The sequence below is a fragment of the Leucoraja erinacea genome, chromosome 5, assembly GCF_028641065.1.
Source record: "Leucoraja erinacea ecotype New England chromosome 5, Leri_hhj_1, whole genome shotgun sequence".
In the NCBI taxonomy this organism is placed as follows: Eukaryota; Metazoa; Chordata; class Chondrichthyes; order Rajiformes; family Rajidae; genus Leucoraja; species Leucoraja erinaceus.
The window spans coordinates 34904099-34927338 of NC_073381.1; the positions used below are offsets into that span (position 1 = coordinate 34904099).

Genomic DNA, 23240 nt, shown 5'->3' on the forward strand with positions numbered 1-23240 from the left:
CCATCTGCTGCTGAAACACTGAGCTATGCCTCTGTTCAGATTCAGATTCAGATTCAGATTCAATTTTAATTGTCATTGTCAGTGTACAGTACAGAGACAACAAAATGCATTTAGCATCTCCCTGGAAGAGCGACATAGCAAATGATTTGAATAAATAATAATAAGTGTCCGGGGGGGTGGTGATTGGCAGTCACCGAGGTACGTTGTTGAGTAGAGTGACAGCTGCCGGGAAGAAGCTGTTCCTCGACCTGCTGGTTCGGCAACGGAGAGACCTGTAGCGTCTCCCGACTGCACCTACATGTATTCCCTTTGAATGTAGTTATTCTATTACTCTTGGGCCAGCCTTGAACTTTCTCTCTTGCCTGAGTGACTTCACATCCACAAAGCTCTGCCACCTGTATTTTAGCTTGTTCATTTCTCATTCACTTATTGAGTCCATGTGTGTTGACCTGATCCTGCTCATGAGGATTGATTTTCGAATCCTTGACCTCGTTTTCAAGACCGCGTTTTTACAGAGGACAAAATAGACAATAGACAATAGATGCAGGATTAGGCCATTCGGCCCTTCGAGCCAGCACCATCATTCAATGTGATCATGGCTGATCATCCCCAATCAGTACCCCGTTCCTGCCTTCTCCCCATATCCCCTGACTCTGCTATCTTTAAGAGCCCTATCTAGCTCTCTCTTGAAAGTATCCGGAGAACCAGCCTCCACCGCCCTTTGAGGCAGAGAATTCCACAGACTCACCACTCTGTGAGAAAAAGTGTTTCCTCATCTCCATTCTAAATGGCTTGCCCCTTATTCTTAAACTGTGGCCCCTGGTTCTGGACTCCCCCAAAATCTGGAACATGTTTCCTGCCTCTAGCGTGTCCAAACCCTTAATAATCTTATATGCTTCAATAAGATACCCTCTCATCCTTCTAAACACCAGAGTGTACAAGCCCAGCCGCTCCATTCTCTCAACATATGACAGTCCCGCCATCCTGGAAATTAACCTTGTAAACCTATGCTGCACTCCCTCAATAGCAAGAATGTCCTTCCCCAAATTAGGGAACCAAAACTGCACAAAACAGTCCAGGTGTGGTCTCACTAGGGCCCTATAAAACTGCAGAAGGACCTATTTGCTCCTATGCTCAACTCCTCTTGTTATAAAGGCCAACATGCCATTCGCTTACTTCCCTGCCTGCTGTACCTGCATGCTTACTTTCAATGACTGATGAACAAGAGCCCCCTGATCCTGTTGTACTTTCCCCTTTTTCCAACTTGACACCATTTAGATAATAATCTGCCTTCCTGTTTTTGCTACCAAAGTGGATAACCTCACATTTATCCATGTTAAACTGCCATGCATCTGCCCACTCAACCAACCTGTCCAAGTCACCCTGCATTCTCATAGCATCCTCCCACAGTTCACACTGCCACCCTGCTTTGTGTCATCTGCAAATTTGCTAATGTTCCCTGAATCCTCTCATCTAAATCATTGATGTATATTGTAAATAGCTGTGGTCCCAGCTCCGAGCTTTGCTCTACCCCACTCGTCACTGCCTGCCTTTCTGAAAGGGACCCATTAATCCCTACTCTTTGTTTCCTGTCTGCCAACCAATTTTCTATCCATGTCAGCACTCTACCCCTAATACCATGTGCCCTAATTTTGCCCACTAATCTCCTATGTTAGACGTTATCAAATACAATTTTAAAAAAAACGTTTAATTACAAACATCTGAAAGAGCTGCACATGTATTGCCTTCTAAACCTGTACTTAAAAATGATTTTTGTCATCATGTGCAAGCCAATGACGATCAAATGGTTAAATGTAGATGAATGTTAATAAAATTATGTGGGGTTGTTTAAAAAACTCCAGAATTTGATGTTTTCTTCTCAGTTCCATACTTATTATGCAACTGTATTTTTATTGTGCAGAATATAGTGTTGCAGCGCCAGAGAAAGTGGAGATAAAAAGTCCAAGGGCCATAATTTAACAATATAGATTTTCATTGAATGGTGTACAGTGAAATATTTCACTAAAAGTAATAATACCTAATGACTAACATTTTTCAATGATTATCTTTTACACAGAAAATTCTTACTTTGCACACGATGGCTAAGCTAGAATTGTATATTTTCTGAGAGAGGGCATCATTTCATCGACCTGTTTTGCATCACGTTGGTTGACTGTGCATTGTAATAAATACTCGAACTGACAACTAATTGATTTTATTCCATTAACTCAAGCAAATATACACTCTGGGAAATCTGAGGTCGTTTTTTGGCAACAAACTAGGCAACAGTGATCCAGATCAATCATAATTATGTACTTACAGCAAAGCATAATGTGGTTTCTTTCTCTGCCTGCTGCAATCATTGAAAATAAAATTGTTCATGGCACCCTGAATGAGACTTGATTAACTTAGAATTTCTGGGGAATTGATTTGAATCATCCACATCTTTCAAATCTTTTCTCCTCCTCTGAAACGCAAAATAATTTGTTCTCTGCTTCTTTGTTCCCCTTCTGACAATAGGTGCAGGAGTAGACCATTTGGCCCTTCGAGCCAGCACCGCCATTCAATGTGATATGGCTGATCATCCCCAATCAGTACCCCGTTCCTGCCTTCTCCCCATATCCCCTGACTCCGCTATTGTTAAGTCCTATCTAGCTCTCTCTTGAAAGCATCCAGAGAACCTGCCCTCTGAGGCAGAGAATTCCACAGACTCGCCACTCTCTGTGAGGAAAAAGTGTTTCCTTGTCTCCATTCTAAATGGCTAACTCCTTATTCTTAAACTGTGGCCCCTGGTTCTGGAGTCCCCCAACATCGGGAACATGTTCCCTGCCTCTAGTGTGTCCAAACCCTTAACAATCTTATATGTTTCAATGAGATCCCCCTCCCCTCTCATCCTTCTAAACTCCAGAGTGTACAAGCCCAGCTGCTCCATTCTCTCAGCATATGACAGTCCCGCCATCCCGGGAATTAACCTTGTAAACCTACGCTGCACTTCCTCAATAGCAAGAATGTCCTTCCTCAAATTAGGGGACCAAAACTGCACACAATACTCCAGGCGTGGTCTCACTAGGGCCTCACTAGGGTCTCACTTCTGCAAACATGATTACCAGCACATCTCTACTAGTAGCACATTCTATTATATCGCCTCTATTTTTTGCATTCTTTAGGTGGGTGGATGGCGTGGTAATTGGTGGCATCTGTAATTATTCCAGATCCTTGTGGATGTGATATTACAGGCCAAGCACTAAAGTAGTCACATTGCCTTTTATAAATATAACTCAACTACAACTTGCAATGTGGTTTGCATTCTGGTCATTGTCATCACTAAAATATGTATTTTCAGCAGTAAAGCACAAAGCATAATATTATTATTTTTTTTTAGAATCATTAAATATATGTAAGAAAAAAATTAATTCATTTTAGCTTGATTTTGTAGATTTTACAAACAGGTTTCCAAAAGACTACTTCCATCACATTTTTGAAACATTTATTTACTTAAATAGCATTTGTCTTGTATCTTTATTCGATTTTGAAAGCCAAAGTGAAAGAGGTTAATGCTGGATATCTGTGTTCTAGTACACAGCATACTCAAAATGTGCCAGGTGATCAGTATCGATCATGATGAGTTTGATGTGAGACATCAAGCACAAAAAGGTCAGAATCTGACATCAATGAAATTTCTAACCCAGCATGCTATCTTTCCTATAATTTTCAGACTACAAATTTGGGCATCATTGCTTTATTTACATTCTTTTGCACCACCTCGCTTTTGGTTTTTATACCTTAGAGTGTGAAATCAACCATTTGTCAATGGAAAATTAAAATGCCAAGAATAAAATGTGTCTTGCTATATTGTTTATACAGTTGATATTTTATGCTTGAGGATCCTGAATGAAGAAGATGATTCATCATCTCTTTAAATGTTGTTCCTGTTCTTTTCAGGGACAATGGGGAAACAGAACAGCAAACTTGCCCCTGAGGTGATGGAAGATCTGGTGAAGAACACAGAATTTAATGAACATGAACTCAAACAATGGTACAAAGGATTTCTTAAAGACTGTCCCACTGGTAGGCTGAACCTGGATGAATTCCAGCAACTATATGTAAAGGTATTTCAATAAATTAATTTTGTTCATACTAACATTATTGTGATAGTTACAAAGAACTGTCTTATAACAAAACTTTGTAATATCTGTAAAACTGACTGATCACCTGGTTTTGTTAATAATAATTGTTGATATGATGGCACCTAGAATTTTAGTAAGTGTTTCAAGTCAGATTGCATATTTAAAAAGGTTCACTAGTACAATGTTTAACTGCTATCAATGTTACATGTCGCATGTAACATTTAATAGTTTATTGAAGTGTATTGATTTATTTAAAACATGAACAAGTTAGGGCTTTATTGAACAAGTTAGGGCTTTATTCTTTGGAGCGCAGAAGGTTAAGGGGGGACTTGATAGAGGTTTTTTAAATGATGAGAGGGATAGACAGAGTTGACATGGAAAAGCTTTTCCCACTGAGAGTAGGGAAGATTCAAACAAGGGGACATGACATGAGAATTAAGGGACTGAAGTTTAGGGGTAACATGAGGGGGAACTTCTTTACTCACAGAGTGGTAGCTGTGTGGAATGAGCTTCCAGTGAAGGTGGTGGAGGCAGGTTCGTTTTTATCATTTAAAAATAAATTGGATAGTTATATGGATGGGAAGGGAATGGAGGGTTATGGTCTGAGCGCAGGTATATGGGACTAGGGGAGATTATGTGTTCGGCACGGACTAGAAGGGTCGAGATGGCCTGTTTCCGTGCTGTAATTTTTATATGGTTATTATATGGAACTTTGTTTTGATAGATTCTATTGGGATTCTAGTTTCCTAAAGTAAAAATAAATTGCTTGCCTATTAACATTAAGGCCACTGTTATGAATTGCGAGTTAAACATCATACATGTGAATCTTTCGCAATCGATATATTGCAGATTTAAGCCCCTGTCCCACTTTCACGACCTCTGCCGAGTTTGCCCTTGACATACTCGCAGCATGGTCGCCACGAGGTCGTAGGTAGGTCATAGTAGGTCATGATGCTAGTCGTAGGTAGTCGTAGATGGTTGGAGGCAGTCGAAGGTAATAGCTCCAGGGTGAAAAAAGGTCAGTAGAAAAAAAAAGGTTATTTAAACAGCAGAACATCACCTCTGTCACTCCAAGCATGTTCATTCATAGCTGGAGAGTTTTTTGGAGAGGAGACTTGTGTTTTAGAGATGGCACCACTTCTTGTGCTTCCTCTTCACCCTGGCTCTTCCCCTTCTGCCTTTCTTAAAAGACTGCTGAAGCAAAAGGGCTACTACAAACAGCAGTAAAACCTACATGGTCGAAGACGATCTTCAACATAGTCGAAAGAGGTCTACTTCATAATCACGGGAGGTCTTCAACATAGTCTTGGGAGGTCTTCAACATAGTAGTAGTAGGTCGTAGACATAGCCGTAGGAGTACACATATTCGTGGAAGGTCATAGGAGGTCGTAGGTTACCGCGAGCTTGATTTTTTTTAGGTTGTTTAAGGTCGACAGAGGTCGCGAATTAAGTCGTGAAAGTGGTACAGGCCCTTTAGGACTACCATAAAGGCCAATTTTGAGGTTGTTGATTTTCTTGTCCCATGAAATGCTGAAATTGTATTATTCTTTCCAAATCACTTTCATCAAAGTAAAGTGTGTAGCCAAAAACACTCACTTATGCTTTAATTAACTGAATCTAGGAACAGTTTTTTTCACTTTACACAAAAGCTTAAACTATAGTTGGAATATTTGAAAAATTATTTAGAGAAAATAATTAAAAGCAAGAGAAGAGGTACATTTGATGTGTTGATATAACAAATGAATTACAGTTAAGTAGAAAGATTTTAAAGTTGTGGTTCTGTTACTCCAGACGAGATGTTTAGTGGAGTGACCTAGATATCGCAAAGGCTTGGTCGCACTATGGCCAAGCTTTGTTTTATAAACTAATATTGGGGTTTTGGATACATTTAACTTTTTCTGTGTAGTAAAGGGCATGTCCCACTTACGTGTCCTTGGCACGCAAATTACGCAACCTCGCGGTCGCATTGAGCCGCAATGGTCCCGCGAAGGTCGGGCGCGCTTTCATGCGTACGCACAGCCGTCTGGAGCGCGTGACGTCGTTTGAAGATGGACACAAAGCTGGAGTAACTCAGCGGGACCGGCAGCATCTCTGGAGAGAAGCAATGGGTGATGTTTCGTGTCGAGACTCTTCTTCAGTCTGAAAAGAAGGGTCTTGACCCAAAACGTCACCCATTGCTTCTCTCCAGAAATGCTGCCGATCCCGCTGAGTTACTCCAGCATTTTGTGTCTATCTTCTGTTTTCTTGGCCCCGCTCTGGGAGTAGAAGTGGGGGCGGATCCGGACCGCAACGACCTTGAGTCCCAGGCAGAGTTTGGCGATCGTTTGCCTGCTTCTACTGCTGTTGGAGGTGAGATGTTGTGTCGCGCCAGGGTCTTGGCCCTGTCCCACTTTGGCCGTCAGTTACGCGACAGGCCGTTGGCGCGCGAAGATTTTGTTCGCTACAAACATTTCGGAGCCCCGCACGGTGTTGCACACAGCCACATACCCCTCCACGTTTCTCAGTGGGACCGGCCCCGCGTGGCCATACGATGCCCGTGCACCTCAACGTGACCACGAGGTCACGTAATTTGCGTGCCATGGACACGCAAGTGGGACAGGCCCTTAAATCATCTCCGAGTACTGTGTTTACAGACCGGTTTCGCTGCTGCAAGTAAGAATTTCCTTGTTCTGTTTTCAGTACATAGTACAACTAACTATTAACTCTTGAGACTTCTAAGGGGTTGTGCTAGGCAATGTTTTTTCTCCTGCGTTTGGTGCTATGGTAGTAGGAAGCTGCGCTTCTAAGTGTCACAAAAATAATTCGATGTATTTCATGAACTATTGTTAAATTAGAACTGGATAATTGTCTGAAAAGGAGGAACGTTAAGTGGTTGTTGATCGAGTGGGTTTGGGTTAAGTGACTAACCAGCGGAGAAAACACTGACAGGGGTTTAATGGGGCTAATACCCTTTTTCTGTACTGTGACATTCTGTCATTTGTTATAATGTCTCTATATTTGTTTCTAGACTCTTGTACTACTAGGGCACAAAGCAAATACCCAGCAAAATAAAGTGGTTAAAGTTGTATAATGGTAGTATGATTGCTCTACATACAAAAGTCCTTACTCTTTGATGTTCATCTGTGAATTCCTGTGCTCTAATGCATCTCATCTTATTATTCCATATCAACTAATATGCCATGAACCAGTTTGCTGAAAAGTTGTGTTTGTCCATGAAAATTACAGCAATTTGTGATCAGGAAATGCTGATTAACTGCACATCAACAGCCGTTTTGGGCAAGGAGTATTCCAGATTTCCACTTATTGTATATATATGTGGAGCAATATAACTTACTGTTATATATGTGGAAGGGAAAATTCTTACTAATTTGTTTCTGAATGCCTTAGTTCTGTATTGAAATTTTTCAAGGGTTGTTATTTCAAATAAAATCTATAGCAATTCATACTACTTATATAAAATATATTTTTGTTCCTAGATTCAGTTAATTAAATCATTTCCTGATTTTCCGTTTACTTAGAAGATCATGAATTCTTACATGAAATAGTGTCTCTGAACATCCAAAATGATTTTTCAATAATGTAATATTGTTGTCTTACGGCATAGCAAGATCCCATAAATAGCAATGTGATGATGAACAGATATTAGATATTCATCTTGACTGAACGTAATCTTGATTTGATAAATTTAATATTGAGACAAAGAATAACTCAATGGTCAATAAAATGTTGCCATGGGATCTATTTTGCAAACAATTGAGCAAACTATCATTGATATGGTTTAACATTTCTTCTGAAAGATGGTACCTCATGACATTTCAATATTGGCTTAGTTCATTTGGATTAGTTTAGTTTAGAGATACAGTGCAGAAACAGGCCCTTCAGCCCACTGGGCCCGCGCCGAGCAGCGATACCCGCATATTAACACTATCCTACACACACTTGGGACAATTTATCAAGTTACCAAGCTAATTTACATACATACCTGTACGTCTTTGAAGTGTAGGAGGAAACCAAAGATCTCGGAGAAAACCCACGCAGGTTATGAGGAGAACGTACAAACTCCGTACAGGCAGCACCCGTAGTCGCGGTCGAACTCGGCTCTCCAGCCGTATAAGGCAACAACTCTACCGCTGTACCATTGTTAGCTTGGATTTTGAGTCCAAGGTTCTGGAATAGGACTTCATTCCACAGTTGACTCAGATGCTATTAGCCAAGTACTGGCTGATATAAACCAAGTTTGTGCAAATTGCAAAACAGAAGATATCATTAAAAGAGGGTGATAAAGGGTGTGTGGAACCTGCAGAAATTGCTGGTGAGATTTGCTTCAAACAAGTTGCACAATCTGGAAAGATTGTACCTTTTTGCACTGCAACCTACACACCTGGTAGTTGTTAAGGAAAGAGACACAATCCTGGAGTAACTCAGTGGGTCAGGCTGCATCCCTGGAGAACATGTATAGGTTACATTTTGGGTCAGAACCTTACTTCAGACTATGAAGACTGATAATGGTAGACTGATATTAGTTATTAACCTTTTAAACAGAAATATCCAGAAGAATAAGAAGTATGTGTTGGTTTACCAAAAAATGGTGTTAACAAAAAATGATCATGAATTGTCTTGCTTTACTTGAATTGCATGAGTTCACGGATTAGCTATCGATAAGTGAAGTTTGACAGTCTGAGTTAAAATCTAGTCAATCTGTTTTAAATTGAATTAGAAATCTGTTACCTGAAAGTGAGAGGTTATATTATTTGAAATTGTCTCGGAAAAGCATTCACTGTGTGAAAGATATCCCAGTGGACTGTCCTTCCACAAAAGCCATTGGAAGTCTATACACTTAACTTCGCAGTGCTGATGTGTCAACCATGTTTTATACTATTGTGGACACAAATGCTGAAGTAACTCAGCGGGTCAGGCAGCATCTCTGGAGAAAAGGAATAGGTGACATTTTTTGGGTCGAGACCCTTATTCAGACAATTGTACTTGCACACTGGGAAACTGTTCCCCGATAGACATTTTTATACTGTAATCGTTCTTTGATCTGAACACTTGTTAAAAGACTATTTATAGAATGGCCTGTGTCCTCGCTTCCTAAAATCATTCCACCTTCTATAAATAGGAATGTGATGGAATATTCTCCACTTACCAGAATGTGTATAGTTTTAATAGTACTCAAGAAGCTTGAACCATCCTAAACAATGCAGCTTATGTAACTGCCACCTTATCCACCAGCATTCACAATGCTAACCGACCTGAGTGGCTACTAAGGCGCATAATGACCTTTTCTGGCAGTAACTAGGAATGAGCCACATGTACACTACCCTTGTTAATGCAGCCACAATCCTGAAATTATTTATTTTTAAAGTTCCTCTGATGTTGCTATTAACTACACGGAGGTTTGCTTTTGACACTATTCATAGTTGTTTACTGTGACCTTGGTGGAAGATTGGTAGACAACTGAGGTACATTTTGCAAAAATCTTTACAGCTGACCTCGGAGAAATTATGGTGGGCAATGAGGAGAGCTCCCCAAAAAGATGCCCACTGCTGATTTAAATCTGGGAATCTTAATTTATACTACATCCAGATTTCACTCACCGTTTCACTCACTGAAATTGTGTGCTTTTTTAAAGCACATGGATAATTTTCATTTTCAGCGTAGGAAGAAAACTAATAGTTGTGATTTGGATATCTCTTAGACACCCATCTGTTTATTCCCCCCACACACATTCACACCAAATGTGTTTAGTACCTCCAGACGCACTTGAGAAATTATCTCTATTTCATATTAAGCAAAAACGCTTAACAACCAAATGGTGTTTGATTGCTGGGATAATTAAGAATTTTCTTAATAAACGTGTATCCGATGAGTTTTAGTTTGTGTGGGTTTGTATATTTGAATGTACTTCAATTAGATCATGCAAAATGATTACTCATTTTCACAGGAACATAAGTCGGGCAGCGATTATAATATATATTCTAAAATATGATATGCAGAGTTTGTCTTTTTTTTTAGAGATACAGCGCGGAAACAGGCCCTTTGGCCCACTGAGTCGGCACTGACCAGCGATCCCCGCACATTAACACTATCCTACACACATTAGGGACGATTTACACATACAGCATGCCAATTAACCTACATACCTGTACGTCTTTGGAGTGTGGGAGGAAACCGAAGATCTCGGAGAAAACCCACGCGGTCACGGGGAGAACGTACAAATTCTGTACAGGCAGCACGCTCCTCTCCCGTAGTCGGGATTGAACCCGGGTGTCCGGCGCTGTAAGGCAGCAACTCTACCCCTGTTCCACCATGGTCGCCCAAATTATATCTTTATTATCGTGATAATAAAGCTGTTACAATACATGATTAATTTACCAAAGCCTATATTTTATCTGGGAAAATGATTGTTCATATTCTAAAACTTGATGGATAGACTAAGAGATTGTACTTGCATCTAAAAGGTTAAAGTAGGTAATTTTAACCTAGGCTATCCGGTAGGCAGCGCGAGTCACGTCAGCAGCGGCCTCTGCAGCCCGTCCGCGTTTTTATTATTTTTGTCTATGTTTTTATGTAGTTTTTGTTATTTTTTGTGGGGGGGTGTGTGTGTGGGGGGGTGGGAGTAACTTTTAAATCTCTCCCTGTACGGGAGACCCGACCTTTTCTAAATCTCTCCCTGCACGGTTGGGGCTGCAATGTGGAGCGGCCTCCAACAGGAGAAGACCGGGGACTCTGGTGCCGACGACTCACCTCACCGTCGCGGAGCTGGCCGAGTCCGGAGCGGGTGGAGCGGTGGTGGAGCGCTGCTGCTGCTGCGGCCCGACCTCCGGAGATTCGGAGGCTGCAACTGCGGGTCTGGCGGACGGCGGCACCAGGAGCCCGCGGGTCCCTGGAGGGAGACCGCTTTTCAGGGCTCTCGCAACGGCGACTTCTCCCGCCCGAGTTGCGGGGTTGAAGAGCTCCTGGAGCGGGGCCTGACATCACCGCCCCGCGCGGCTTGGAATGGCCTGCGGGACTCTGCGAGCGCACGCCGGGGGCTAAAACACCAAGACCCGGTGTGCGATCTTGCATCACCCGGCGTGGCTTTAATGGCTGCGCGGGACAATCGCCATCGCCAGCCGGGGGCTTTGACTTTGACTCATGGGGGGGGGGGGGGGGGGGGGGGGGGGGGAGAGTGCAGTGAGTGGAGAGATAAGTTTTTTTGGCCTTCCATCACAGCGATGTGATAGATGTTTATGTAAAATGTAAATTATGTTGTGTCTTGGGTCTATTTGTTTGTAATGTATGGCTGCAGAAACGGCATTTCGTTTGGACCTCAAGGGGTCTAAATGACAAATAAATTGAATTGAATTGAATTGAATTGAATTGAATAATTTGTCCTAAATTACATAGTGCAGAATTAACCCAAGACTATATCCAGAATATTCATTAAATTTGGAATATTTGTTGTTATAGTGAATTTGCTGCTGACAAATTCACTGCTGTGTTGGCTGCCTATTAGCCCAAATGTTCATAGAATGGCACAGAGGTGAAACTGATAGACCTGCTGCCTCATGGCGTTAGAAAACTAGATTTAATCCTGACCTCTGGTGCTGTCTGTGTGTAGTTTGCAAATTTTCTGGGTGACGATGTGGGTTTCCACCCACATCCCTATCACGTGCAGGTTTGTAGGTTAAATGGCCTCTGTAAAATACTTCCCGTGTGTAGAGAGTGAATGCAAAAGTGGGATCATATAGAACTAGTGTGAACAGGTGGTCGGTGTGGACTCAGTGGGTTGAACGGCCTGTTTCCAAGCTGTATCTTTCAGTCAATCAATTGCAATGGTTAGTTCTTGTTCGCACCTCTTAAAGGAAAGACTTTGTGGTTGCATGAACTGGTTTGTATATATTTTATGATTTGAAACCCGTACTGTACAATAATATTCTGAAAAAATAATATTCCCAACAATGATGTGATTGAATTACATGAGTATTTTATATTGTACTGATTAATGTGGTGTCAGTAAGCAATTGACAGCAGAAATAATTGGCAAGTATAACCCTATTGACAGACCCATGGAATTTGCTATGTTGGTTCATGTGAAATGCATTTTATTGCTTTTTTTAAGTTTTCAGTTTTATGGTCTACGAATAATTTCATCCTTTATTGTCAGTGAAATTAGAATAGAAATTGTGGCTTTGCACATTTCAGGAATGTGAAATACTCAGATGTAGAATAAGTATTTTCATGTTTTGTATAATATCACCCCAATCCATGAGCTAGGAGAACTTCCTCATTTCTTTATGCAATTAAAAAAGTTGGGAATGGTGAAAATGTGTTTAGCATAAGCAACAATAGCTAAACGTACATGGTGGTTGCTGCTACAGTGAAAAGACAAAGAGATATTCTTGCCAAAATTCCATGTAATCCTTACGGCATTTATTGTAGTGTTACAGTTTAATTTTGATGCAGTCTAGGATGTGTTTCATAATATAAACAGTTTCTGGCAGGGTGCAAATAGAGAATATAATTAATTCAGAACAGCAGTAAACAATAATTAAAAAGACAAGGAGAAAATTATTGTAAAAGTATTCCACAGATGTATAAGTACCAAGAGAAGAATTAAGATAAAGATGAACTGCTGGAAAATTAGTTAAGTATATTCACAAGTGAAATCAAAATGACATTGATTCTGAACAGATTCTGATTAATTCTGTTCACACCTTCCTTTAAAAAGGAGGAAGATTGTGAGCGGAACCAGGTTGGATTGGGGATCGATCATCTAGTTGATGTTAATGCAGCAGTTTGTTAAATAAATCAACCTTTTATTGAAATTCATCCCCCGCTGGTAATGGTAAACATTCTGTGCCGTCGAATCCGTGCTTTATACTCTGCCTCTGAAATTAATTTCATTGAATTTCCAAGGCAGGGTGCCTTGAGGCTTTAAATGTGCAAGAGCAAATTAAGAGCACAACAAAAACCTAGTATCTGTAAATGTCTCCCAGGATATTACAGCAAAAATATCAAAGAGATTTTGTTTTTTACATAGAAGCTCTTCCATTTCTGAAATCTTGGTTACATTTTGTTGTATAATTGTCATGGCAAGTCCTGATGTTTATTAAGCAGCTCAATTTTAAATATATTTTTGAAAATACATACAACAGTTACTCTGGCAATTTTTCAGTCCAAAATTCCTTTGCAGACATTGAATTGTTATCATAATGGGCAGTATTTAGGAACTTTTGTCCCAGTCCCACTGTACTTGTCCCTGACATTTTATTGCTTTTTATTCAACTGAACCTGAAAAAAAAAATCCCTCCAAAAGGAATCATGAGATGAGTGGCAAACAACAAAAAGGCCAGTCTGCTAAAAGGATATTTTGTTTGTAAATGTGTGTCAGGAATTTAGGCTTGGGCAGTCCACAACTTTTTCATTAATTATCAGTCGGTAAAATTTGGGAGAACTACCTTCTCTTGTGTCTTCTCTGATGATTCCATGAACCCATAGTTTTTTGGACTGACTGTCTTTTGGAAGCACTGTTAAACAAATCAGGTTAGAAGATCATAAACAGTAAGAATTTTACATTACTGGAGGAGAAAATAGACCTACAATGTTGTTTGGCCTGCAAGAGTTACCTTGAACTTACAGTTGTCCGGACTTTTGATCCACCATCCCACTTCTACTCTAAGCATCTACACCTTTTCAATGAGGCTCAATGCATAACTGAGTAACTGATGCTATCTTCCAATGCAGCACAATATTGTCTTCCAAGCTCATTTTCTTCCAAAGATCCATAGACTTATACAGCACAGGTAATGGTAAAAAAATGTACATATTTCGACAGCGATTTATCCCGTGGAGTCCAAAATTGCCTTATCAGAAAAAGTCATGCATTATTTCTCGAGTTATTAATCAACATGTTCAAGAATCCGAAATAACATGGAAAATAAAACCGGCTGGTTGTGACTGATGACGCAATGACGTCACAATGGGTATGCGTGCTGTGTTCCACGTGCTGCGAGTGATGTCACTCAGCCCCCCAGGGCCAACAGCCGCCTGGGGCCGCCCACCCCGCTTCCCTCCTCCTCTCCCCCTTCCTCCTCTGGGGGGGGGGGGGGGGGGGGGGGGGGGGGGTGGTTGTGTGTGTGTGTGTTTGACACAGCAGGCCACTCCCCTGCAACCTTGAGGGGACGGGACCCAATGGGTCCCACTTGGTCTAGTAATTATTAAAAGTCTGATCTTGCATGTAGGGGTGTGTGTGTATAATCACAACTTTGCGAAAAATCTACTTATCTGAAAATGTAATGCTTTATTTCTCGACAGAGAGAGAGAGAGAGAGAGAGAGAGAGAGAGAGAGAGAGAGTTGTGTGCGTGTGTGGGGGGGTTATGTCACAACGGGAACCCGTCAGTTCCGCCTGCGTATTTGGGGGCTGTGGGTGAGTGGTGGAATATTGCGTTCAGGGACCTGTCCTCCCATGTAACGTCGCGCCCCCCCCCATGTGACTCTCGTGTGTCACCCCTACGCCTCCTTCGCTGTTGGGTAAACAGTCCCAACCTATCCAGTCTCCTTAGAACTCAACTCCTCCAGTCTAGACAACATTCTTGTGAATCTTTCCAGCACCATGTATACTGATGTCAAGCAACATTTATGCTGATTTAAAATAAAATCAAAACTTTGAATATCTGTTACTTGGATTGCTTCCTGTGGGTGGGACGTGATATTAAGCTGCAACTGTTTAAAATTTCTTCAGAATTGTTCAACAGATGGAGCAGGATGCTCATCAGCCAAATACTTGAAATTCTCAGTGTTTCCTTCCTTAACAAACAATATTAGCAGGTAACCACAGGAAACGTGTCCAGAGGGAATATTAACATTCTGGCACCAATGCCACCCGCCAGATTGTTCTGGTGAGTGTACAGATACATGGGGATTATTCTTCTACAGGATTCCACTCAATACAGTTTTGTTGTCTCAATACCAAACACTCATCTGCTTTCTCTTCATTATGCCTGTGTTGTCAGGAAGGTAAATATCCCTTTGTTTGTGTGTATTTCATATTGAGACTACTAGAAGGATGTTATTGGTATCTCAATTTAGAGACCCGCCCAAATTTGTCGTCAGGTACAACTGGTGACGGGGTCTTCCAGAGAACAGCACAGTTATGAGCCCTTCACACCACAATACCTGTGCTGAACAAGATGCCAAACTCTTATCTACCTGAATATAATCGCTATCCCTCCAGCCTCTGGATGTCCCTGTACTTATTCAAAAGTCTCTTAAATGTCATATGTGTGTCCACCACCAGGTAGTGCATTCCAAGCACTTCTGTATCATCTAATTTTTATTTGAAAATTTGTCATTAACTTGGTCTTTACTGAACAAATGCCATCATCTGGAAACTGTCAATGACAGAATGGTGGCTTAGAGGCACAGCCGACAGACAGAGCCATAGTGATAAGAGACCCTTTAGTACGGGGACAGATGGGAGATTATGAGGCAGCAAATGTGACTCCAGGATGGTGTGTTGCCTCCATGGTGCCAGGGTCCAAGATGTCTCTGGCTGGATGCAGAACATTTTCAAGGGGAATGGCGAGCAGCAGGAAGTTAATGTGCGCATTGACATAAATTACATGGGTAGGAAAAGGTATGATGTCCTGCAGAACAAATATAGGGAATTAGGCAAAAGGTTAATGAGCAGGAGCCTGAGGTTGGTAATCTCCAGATTACTCCTAGTGCCCTGTGCAATGAGGGTAGGAATAGGTAGGATGGGTGAATGCAAGGTTCAGGAGTTGGTGCAGGGGTCAGGTATTCCAACTTTTAGGCCGTCAGTATCTATTCGGGGGAAATGATGACGTGTACATGAGGTGATGGGTTGCATCTGATCTGGAGGGAAAAGTGAAGATATATGTCCAGTGTTTCAATTGTACTTTATTGTCACATGTACCTAGGTATAGTAACATTCCATTTTTGCATACAGTTCAGTAAAATTTAATACCTTGCATAAGCACAATTGTACTAAGGTATTAGAGTGTAGACATAGTAGATTACACTGAAACAGTTTGCAGGTTTCCAGCACTGTATTTGTATGATCCAAGTCCAAAGATCCAAGTCTAAATAAAATACAAAGTCGGTGTTGCAGGGGTCGATCTGGCCTGGTGATGTTGTTCTGCCCATCCATTCCGCTGCAGGCCACATCCAATCCATGCGGCTGCAGGCTGCATCTAATCCATGCGATCAGCCTCTTGGAGCTGTGCCTGATCCACTCAAGCCCCAGGCTGTTGCAAGGTCTCCAGCGGCCCACTGCACTGACACCTCAGTCCGGGCACATCAACCCCCTTGCCTCACGTGCCCACCGCTCAGCTTCCATGCCCCGGGGGTGGCTCTTACAGCCGACCCTGGAACACCCAGAGCACCTCTGAGGGAGATAAGACCACAGTCCGCTAACCGGCACTGTTCTTTTCCTCAGTCTATCATCATTGCCCTCTTGTAATCATTGTAGTGAAACTGATGAACTGAAGTGTGTTTATTTCAATACATGGAATACTGAGGGAAATTCCTGAGGGAATTTGGAGTGTAGATGTTGGGACTATGATGTTGGTCTAGTGCAGGAACTTGGTTGAAGAGAAGAATATGACGGGTTGCTCAAAGTTCTGGGTTTTTGATATGTCGGACATGATCAAGGAGGGTGGAGGTGGAGGAGTTGAGCTATTAATCAGGGAGACTTGCATTTTCAAAGTTTAACCAAACGGCTAAAAGGATAGGCGACGATAGACACAAAATGCTGGGGTAACTCAGTAGGTCAGGCAGCATCGCTGGAGGAAGGGAATATATGATGTTTCGGGTTAAGACTCTTCTTCAGACGCAGGGTTGGTCATGACATCCTGTTCTGCAGAGACATTGTGGACCAAAGGGCCTGTTCCTGTGCTGTTATGTTCTATGTATCTAGTCTGTCACATGATTATGTTAGATGAAGAAACTGGATAGCAATGACTCGCTTTAATTGACTCAGTAGAATTTCCTTTTTTTAATTTTTAATTTTTTTATTTAAATTTTTATTAGAAGCAATTGTACAAGAATAAAACATTTGGCATGTAAAATTATACAGTTACTCTACAGCTTCAATTTTATCCTTTTAACCTGGAAATCAGGGAAAAGAAGAGAGAAAGAACAAGAGAGATAAAAAGTGAAAAGTGAAAAGATAGGACCCCTAGATTACCAAAGTAGTGTGGCCAAAGAGTGAATAAAGATATAAGAGAAGATTAAAAAAAAAAGAAAAAAGTGGATATATGCCCGCCCCTCGTCCATGATATTAACATTTGAATCCCAGTAGAATTTCTTATGGTACATTTTAATTGCTGCAGTTTAAAATGAGTTTTGTAAGGTTTATTTTGGAACAAAAAATTGTTGACTTCTTCTGAATGTAGAAGAAGAATAATAACTAACACTTGAAGTCTAATTTGACGGGAAACTAAAACCAAGGGACTGAAATAATAAGACTAATCTAATATCATGGTTTGTAAGAGGTTCCAGAAGAATAAGTAAGATTAGATGGGTATATTCATGAGAAATACATTGATTATTTAACAGAGTATGATTTGAGTATTGAAGGGCTCCGTAATTCTGGTGATTGACCGATAATCCATAAGGTAGTTATGGCTATAGAGGAAACAGCAGCAGGTCAGAATGAACTCCAGGCAATACATTTAAGCAATGAATAATATTTTTTAATTTTACAATTGGTAGAAATATTATTATGCTAATGCTGTAGAATACAAAATTAAATATATTAATTACCAGCAAAAAATGCTGGTATTAACATACCTAAATATTTGCACAATTTCCAAACTGACTATGCAACTGCATTCTGCGAAAAATCAGTCAAGTGACTTATTTTCAAGTATGTCCCACATTACTTGTCAATTATTGAAAATTCCCTGAATTACATTTTTATCTCCCCTTCTTTCAGGCGAACATGTGTTATTTTAGGTTTTAATTTAAATTGAGAGGAAATAATTCTAAATTGTTGCATACATTTTCTCTACTGCCATATCTCACTCTGCAAGAATCTTTTTTGTAAAATAATGAGGTATTTACATTAAGCTATTTTTATTCACCATTCTGAATTCAGTGTTATAATGAAGTACACTGATGTGATTATTTTGGCACTCACCTGAAGCAGCACGGCAAGTACAGCATCTTGAATGTGTCGATTATAATTCATTATAATAACAATTGCAATCAGAAAGGAAAGCAAATCTAAGTAAGAACATATTTTTAACATTAACATCAATTAAATTATAAGACGTTAAGATTGTTAAGGGCTTAGACACACTAGAGGCTGGAAACACGTTCCCGATGTTGGGGGAGTCCAGAAACAGGGGCCACAGTTTAAGAATAAGGAGTAAGCCATTTAGAACGGAGACAAGGAAACACTTTTTCTCACAGAGAGTGGTGAGTCTGTGGAATTCTCTGCCTCGGAGGGTGGTGAAGGCAGGTTCTCTGGATGCTTTCAAGAGAGAGCTAGATAGGGCTCTTAAAAATAGCGGAGTCAGGGGATATGGGGAGAAGGCAGGAATGGGGTACTGATTGGGGATGATCAGCCATGATCACATTGAATGGCGGTGCTGGCTTGAAGGGCCGAATGGCCTACTCCTGTACCTATTGTCTATTGTTCTTTTGTGGCTCCCATGGGTTAATAAAAAAAGGTTTACGCATTGTATCAGGTAAAATGAAATGAGAACAATTAAAAATGTATTTTCATTTAAAAATATGGAACCTATTTTGAAGATTTCACAATAAGACAATCATGGCATTTTTAAAAAATTATCTTATGAACCTGTGATGCCATCAGTTGTACAAAATTTCTTAACGGTTCTTTTAACTGTCATAAGTAATATGAAAAATTAATTAATTGCAGTAAAAGCATATAACAAACGAATGTATAAGTTTATAGACCAAATAGTCACATACAAGGAATTTGCCTTGGTGCTCCGCCCACAAGTGACAACATGACATACAATGACAGTTAGGAATGATACATAAAACATTAAAAATTAGTAATAAAACATTATTGATTAAGCATATGAATTAAATAAAATACCAGAGCAAAACGAGGCTACAAATGTTTGGTTATTGAGTAGAGCTACTACTCATGGGGGAAAAAGCTGTTTTTATGTTTGGCTGTGGCAGCTTTGACAGTCCGGAGTCGCCTTCCAGCGGGAAGTGATTCAAAGAGTTTGTGGCCAGGGTGAGAGGGGTCAGAGATGATCTTACCCGCTCGCTTCCTGGCCCTTGCAGTGTACAGTTCATCAATGGAGGGAAGGTTTCAGCCAACAACCTTCTCAGCTGATCGGACGATTTGCTGCAGCCTCCGGATGTCGTGCTTGGTGATTGAGCCAAACCAGACCGTGATGGAGAAAGTGAGGACAGACTCTACGATGGCTGTATAGAATTGGACTATCATTGCCTGTGGCAGATTGTGCTTCCTCAGCTGCCGCAGTAAGTACATCCTCTGTTGTGCCTTTTTGACTGTGGAGTCGATGGTGGCCCCCAAACTTAAGGTCCTTGGAGATGATGGTTCCCAGGAACTTAAAAGACTCCACAGATGTGACTGTGTTGTTGATGGTGAGTGGGGTGAGGGGAGGGGAGCTCTCATAAAGTCTACAATCAATTCCATTGTCTTAAGAGCATTGAACTCCAGGTTGTTGCGATGGCACCAGGATGACAGCTGTGCCACTTCCTGTCTGTAGGCAGATTCCTCCCCATCCTGGATCAGTCCAATCAGGGTTGTGTCGTCCGCAAACTTGAGAAGCTTGACAGAGGTGTCCGTGGTGGTGCAGTCATTGGTGTAGAGAGAATAGAGGAGAGGGGAGAGTACGCAGCCTTGCGGTGCTCCTATGCTGAGGGTTTGCGGGTCTGAGATGTGCTTTCCCAGCCTCACATGCTGCTTCCTGTCTGTCAGGAAGCTGGTGATTAATTGGTTAGTTGAAGTTGGTGGTAAGTTAGTTAAAATTATTCAAACTCATGAAAATGAGCCACTAGCAAATGTATTGATTTCCTCTGGATGCCAGAGATAAAGAATGATAAAACAGGTTGTTTTTTTTCCGTGGAGCACTGGGGAGAACAAGCACATTCAGATCATATTTTAGTAGAAGAGTAGAAAAATGGTTGTGTTTTATTAGAAATATAAAACACATAATTATTTGGGTATGTTAATTATCTGTCTAGATAGTAGATGTTCAGTTCATCTCAGCACTACTTATCAGTAACATTTCCCAGATGTGTGTATGTGTGGAGTATATAATAACAAACACGATGATGCTTGCAAGGTAGGGTAGCTGATGCCTCTGTCAAGACCCATAGATGCAAGAATGCAATTGTATAGGTATCTGGAGAGAATATTAGATATATCATTAATATAATAGTTTGACATATATTGTGGGCAGTGGGCAGGTGCTATAGACCTGCACGGGAAGGTAGACGCTCCAGCCCCCACGAGTCTCGGGCAGATGGGGCTCGTCAGCCTTGGAAGGCAGTCCATCTAGGAGTGAGAAAACGCTGATTTGAAACCTCCATTGCCTTGTGGTCATATCCAGTCATGGAAAAGGCTCCAGGAGTAACCCTCAAGAAAATCCGGAGTCAGAGCCCCTAAGGCAGTTCGTTGTTGTCTACAACCTCGCTCAGGCAGCTCCTGCAACGGCGTTGGTGCCAAACTGTAACGGCCCCGCTGTTCCTTTGGATCGATCAGCGACGTGGAGAGGGGGGACGTGCTGCATGGCCAACAGCCTGTCCTCCATTTGACATCGCCCAGGCGTGCATCCGATCAGGATGCATTATCCCATGATCAGTCATGACCGAGGGGGGGCCTACTACTACTAATATTTTGACAAAGATGCAGCCAAAAAAAAAATCAGTGATGTCTTGAGAACAGGATGGACTGATCTTGTTGACAATGTTGTGGCCATAATTCATCTGAGCTAAATCAAATTTGATTTCAGAAGCAATGTAGTTAAATATGGACAGCCAGAAATGTTCTTTAAAGATAGATCCAGAAGTAGAAATTATCACCTCTGTTCCAGACAAATACTTTCAAACAAGGTCAAAATCAATAAAGAATAAAAGGTAATTGTAGTCTGAGCTTACTCATTAAACAAAAATAGATGTTGTTTCCACAGTGTAGATGGCAGGGAAACAAATGATATAAATAGATTAAAGAAGTGACTAGATACCCCCCTGGAGAGTAAAGGAATTGAAGAATATATTGAGGTGAGTTAAATGAACTGAGAGAATGATTTTAATTAACTGAACGACCTTTCCATCTTCATAAAAGATTATATCTTTTTTAAACTAATTTTTGCATGCACTTAATTCCCTAGCACTGACTAATGATTCACTTATGGTTCCATATTAGTGCTGTAAATCTATTACTGCCCTGCTGCTTCAATAAAGGTGATTTTTTTTTCAAACCTGACATTTCCAGTGTAAATGAAGCACTGGTAGCCCAAAAGGCACTGGTTTATCATTGCCTTGCACATGTTGTTGCCAAATCCTGAAATGTGTACCTGGCTTAGACATTTGATTCCTGTGAGAGTCTGTGTGGGATTCTGTGATACATCTGGGATCAAGACTGATATTTCAAAGTTCATACAAACTGTGCCCACTGGTGTATTTGCTACCTGTCTTTTCTCTGCCTGCAACTAAAATTAACTGGATGAGGTTTTGATGTTTTCACTGAAATTAAGAATGAAAAAAGTGACTCTTATTAAATGTCTGGTCCAAAAATCCAAGTTGCAGAAGTTGCTATTTTGTGGGACATTTCTGTTTCACAGTGAGCAATGGTGTTAGTGTTGCTTGTTGACTCGTTTCAATAACTCTGCTCCAGTTTGAGACAGTCTACAATACAATAACTTCAGTTTTCACTCCACTTGTTCACTTGCATCCTCCCATTATCTCTACAAGGTCCAGAATTCAACTTCTAAGCAGTTCCCTACTCAATGTTGAACTAAAGAATATTCCAAAACTGAATTCTTTAAAATATCTGGAAACTGACATTCTCATTATGATTCTTGGAGCGTACGCAGCAGTCCATTTTAATTATGCTTTTGTTAAAAAAATTGCAAGATGTAAGATTCTAAATTAACACTGTACTGTTGCTGTACAAGGTTCAGCTACAAACATCAAATATTCATCTGATCCTGCATTGTGAATTGGTTTATTACTTGCATGTTAGCTTCAGGGCCTTGTTCTGTTTTCTCTCATGGAACCGTAGATTGAGAGCAATCTGTAGTACCAAAAGCATAGGGGGTGATGCATTTAGATCATCAGGACAGTACCATCCAAAAGCAAACTCTGAGTCCAGTGGAATTGCATAGTTTTCCTATCATTAAATCCCCCCTGTTGCCTTCTGCATTCCGAGCCAATTTTGGATCTCACAGGCTTTGTAGAATGATATTAATCAAACATTCTTCTAAAGTCATGGTAGAGGATATAAAAAAATCTACAATCTTTGTTGCTACTTCAAATCCTCAGATAGTCACTCCAAAGTAACATTCATTACACTGAAGTAACACTGGAACATGCCGGCAGTACTCGCCAGTTCAGATAGCATGTGTGCAAGGTAAAACCGAGTTGGTGTTTCTGGTTGATTATTAAAACTGAGAAAAGACCAAGATTAAAAGCAGAACAATGAGGGAGTGGTGATGAGAATGAAATAGAAGATCTGCAATCGGGTATAAGGCAGGGAAATTGAATGGCAATGTGTGTAAGAAGGAACTGCAGATGCTTGTATACTACGAACATAGGCACAATGTAACTCAATGGTTCAGGCAGCATCAATGGAGAAAAGGAATAGGTAATATTTCGGGTCAAGACCCTTTATCAGTCTGTTGAAGGGTCTTGACCTGAAATGTCACCTATTCCTTTACTCCAGAGAAGCTGCCTGGCCCGCTGAGTTACTCCAGCATTTTGTGTCTATCTTGAATGGCAATGTGTTGGAAGAGGATAAGATTATATCTGCCTCACAATTTTAGTTATCAGATTGAGGTTTGTGTGATCGAGAACTGCTGTGGATTATTTATTTAGTCTGATTCTCTTAAAGCACCCCCAGCAGGAGAGAAGCTCACCTGAATTATACGCTA

The 23240-nt window shown here is 40.9% G+C and overlaps 1 protein-coding gene across 1 annotated transcript in view; it reads left to right on the forward strand.

Moving 5' to 3' along the window:
- Window positions 1-23240, forward strand: part of LOC129697110 (visinin-like protein 1) — a 101171-nt gene that overhangs the window by 54910 nt on the left and 23021 nt on the right. The window contains exon 2 of the mRNA XM_055635340.1: window positions 3943-4109. Coding sequence (XP_055491315.1) covers window positions 3948-4109 — 162 coding nt within the window. The 5' untranslated portion in view covers window positions 3943-3947. The remainder of the gene's footprint in view (window positions 1-3942; window positions 4110-23240) is intronic.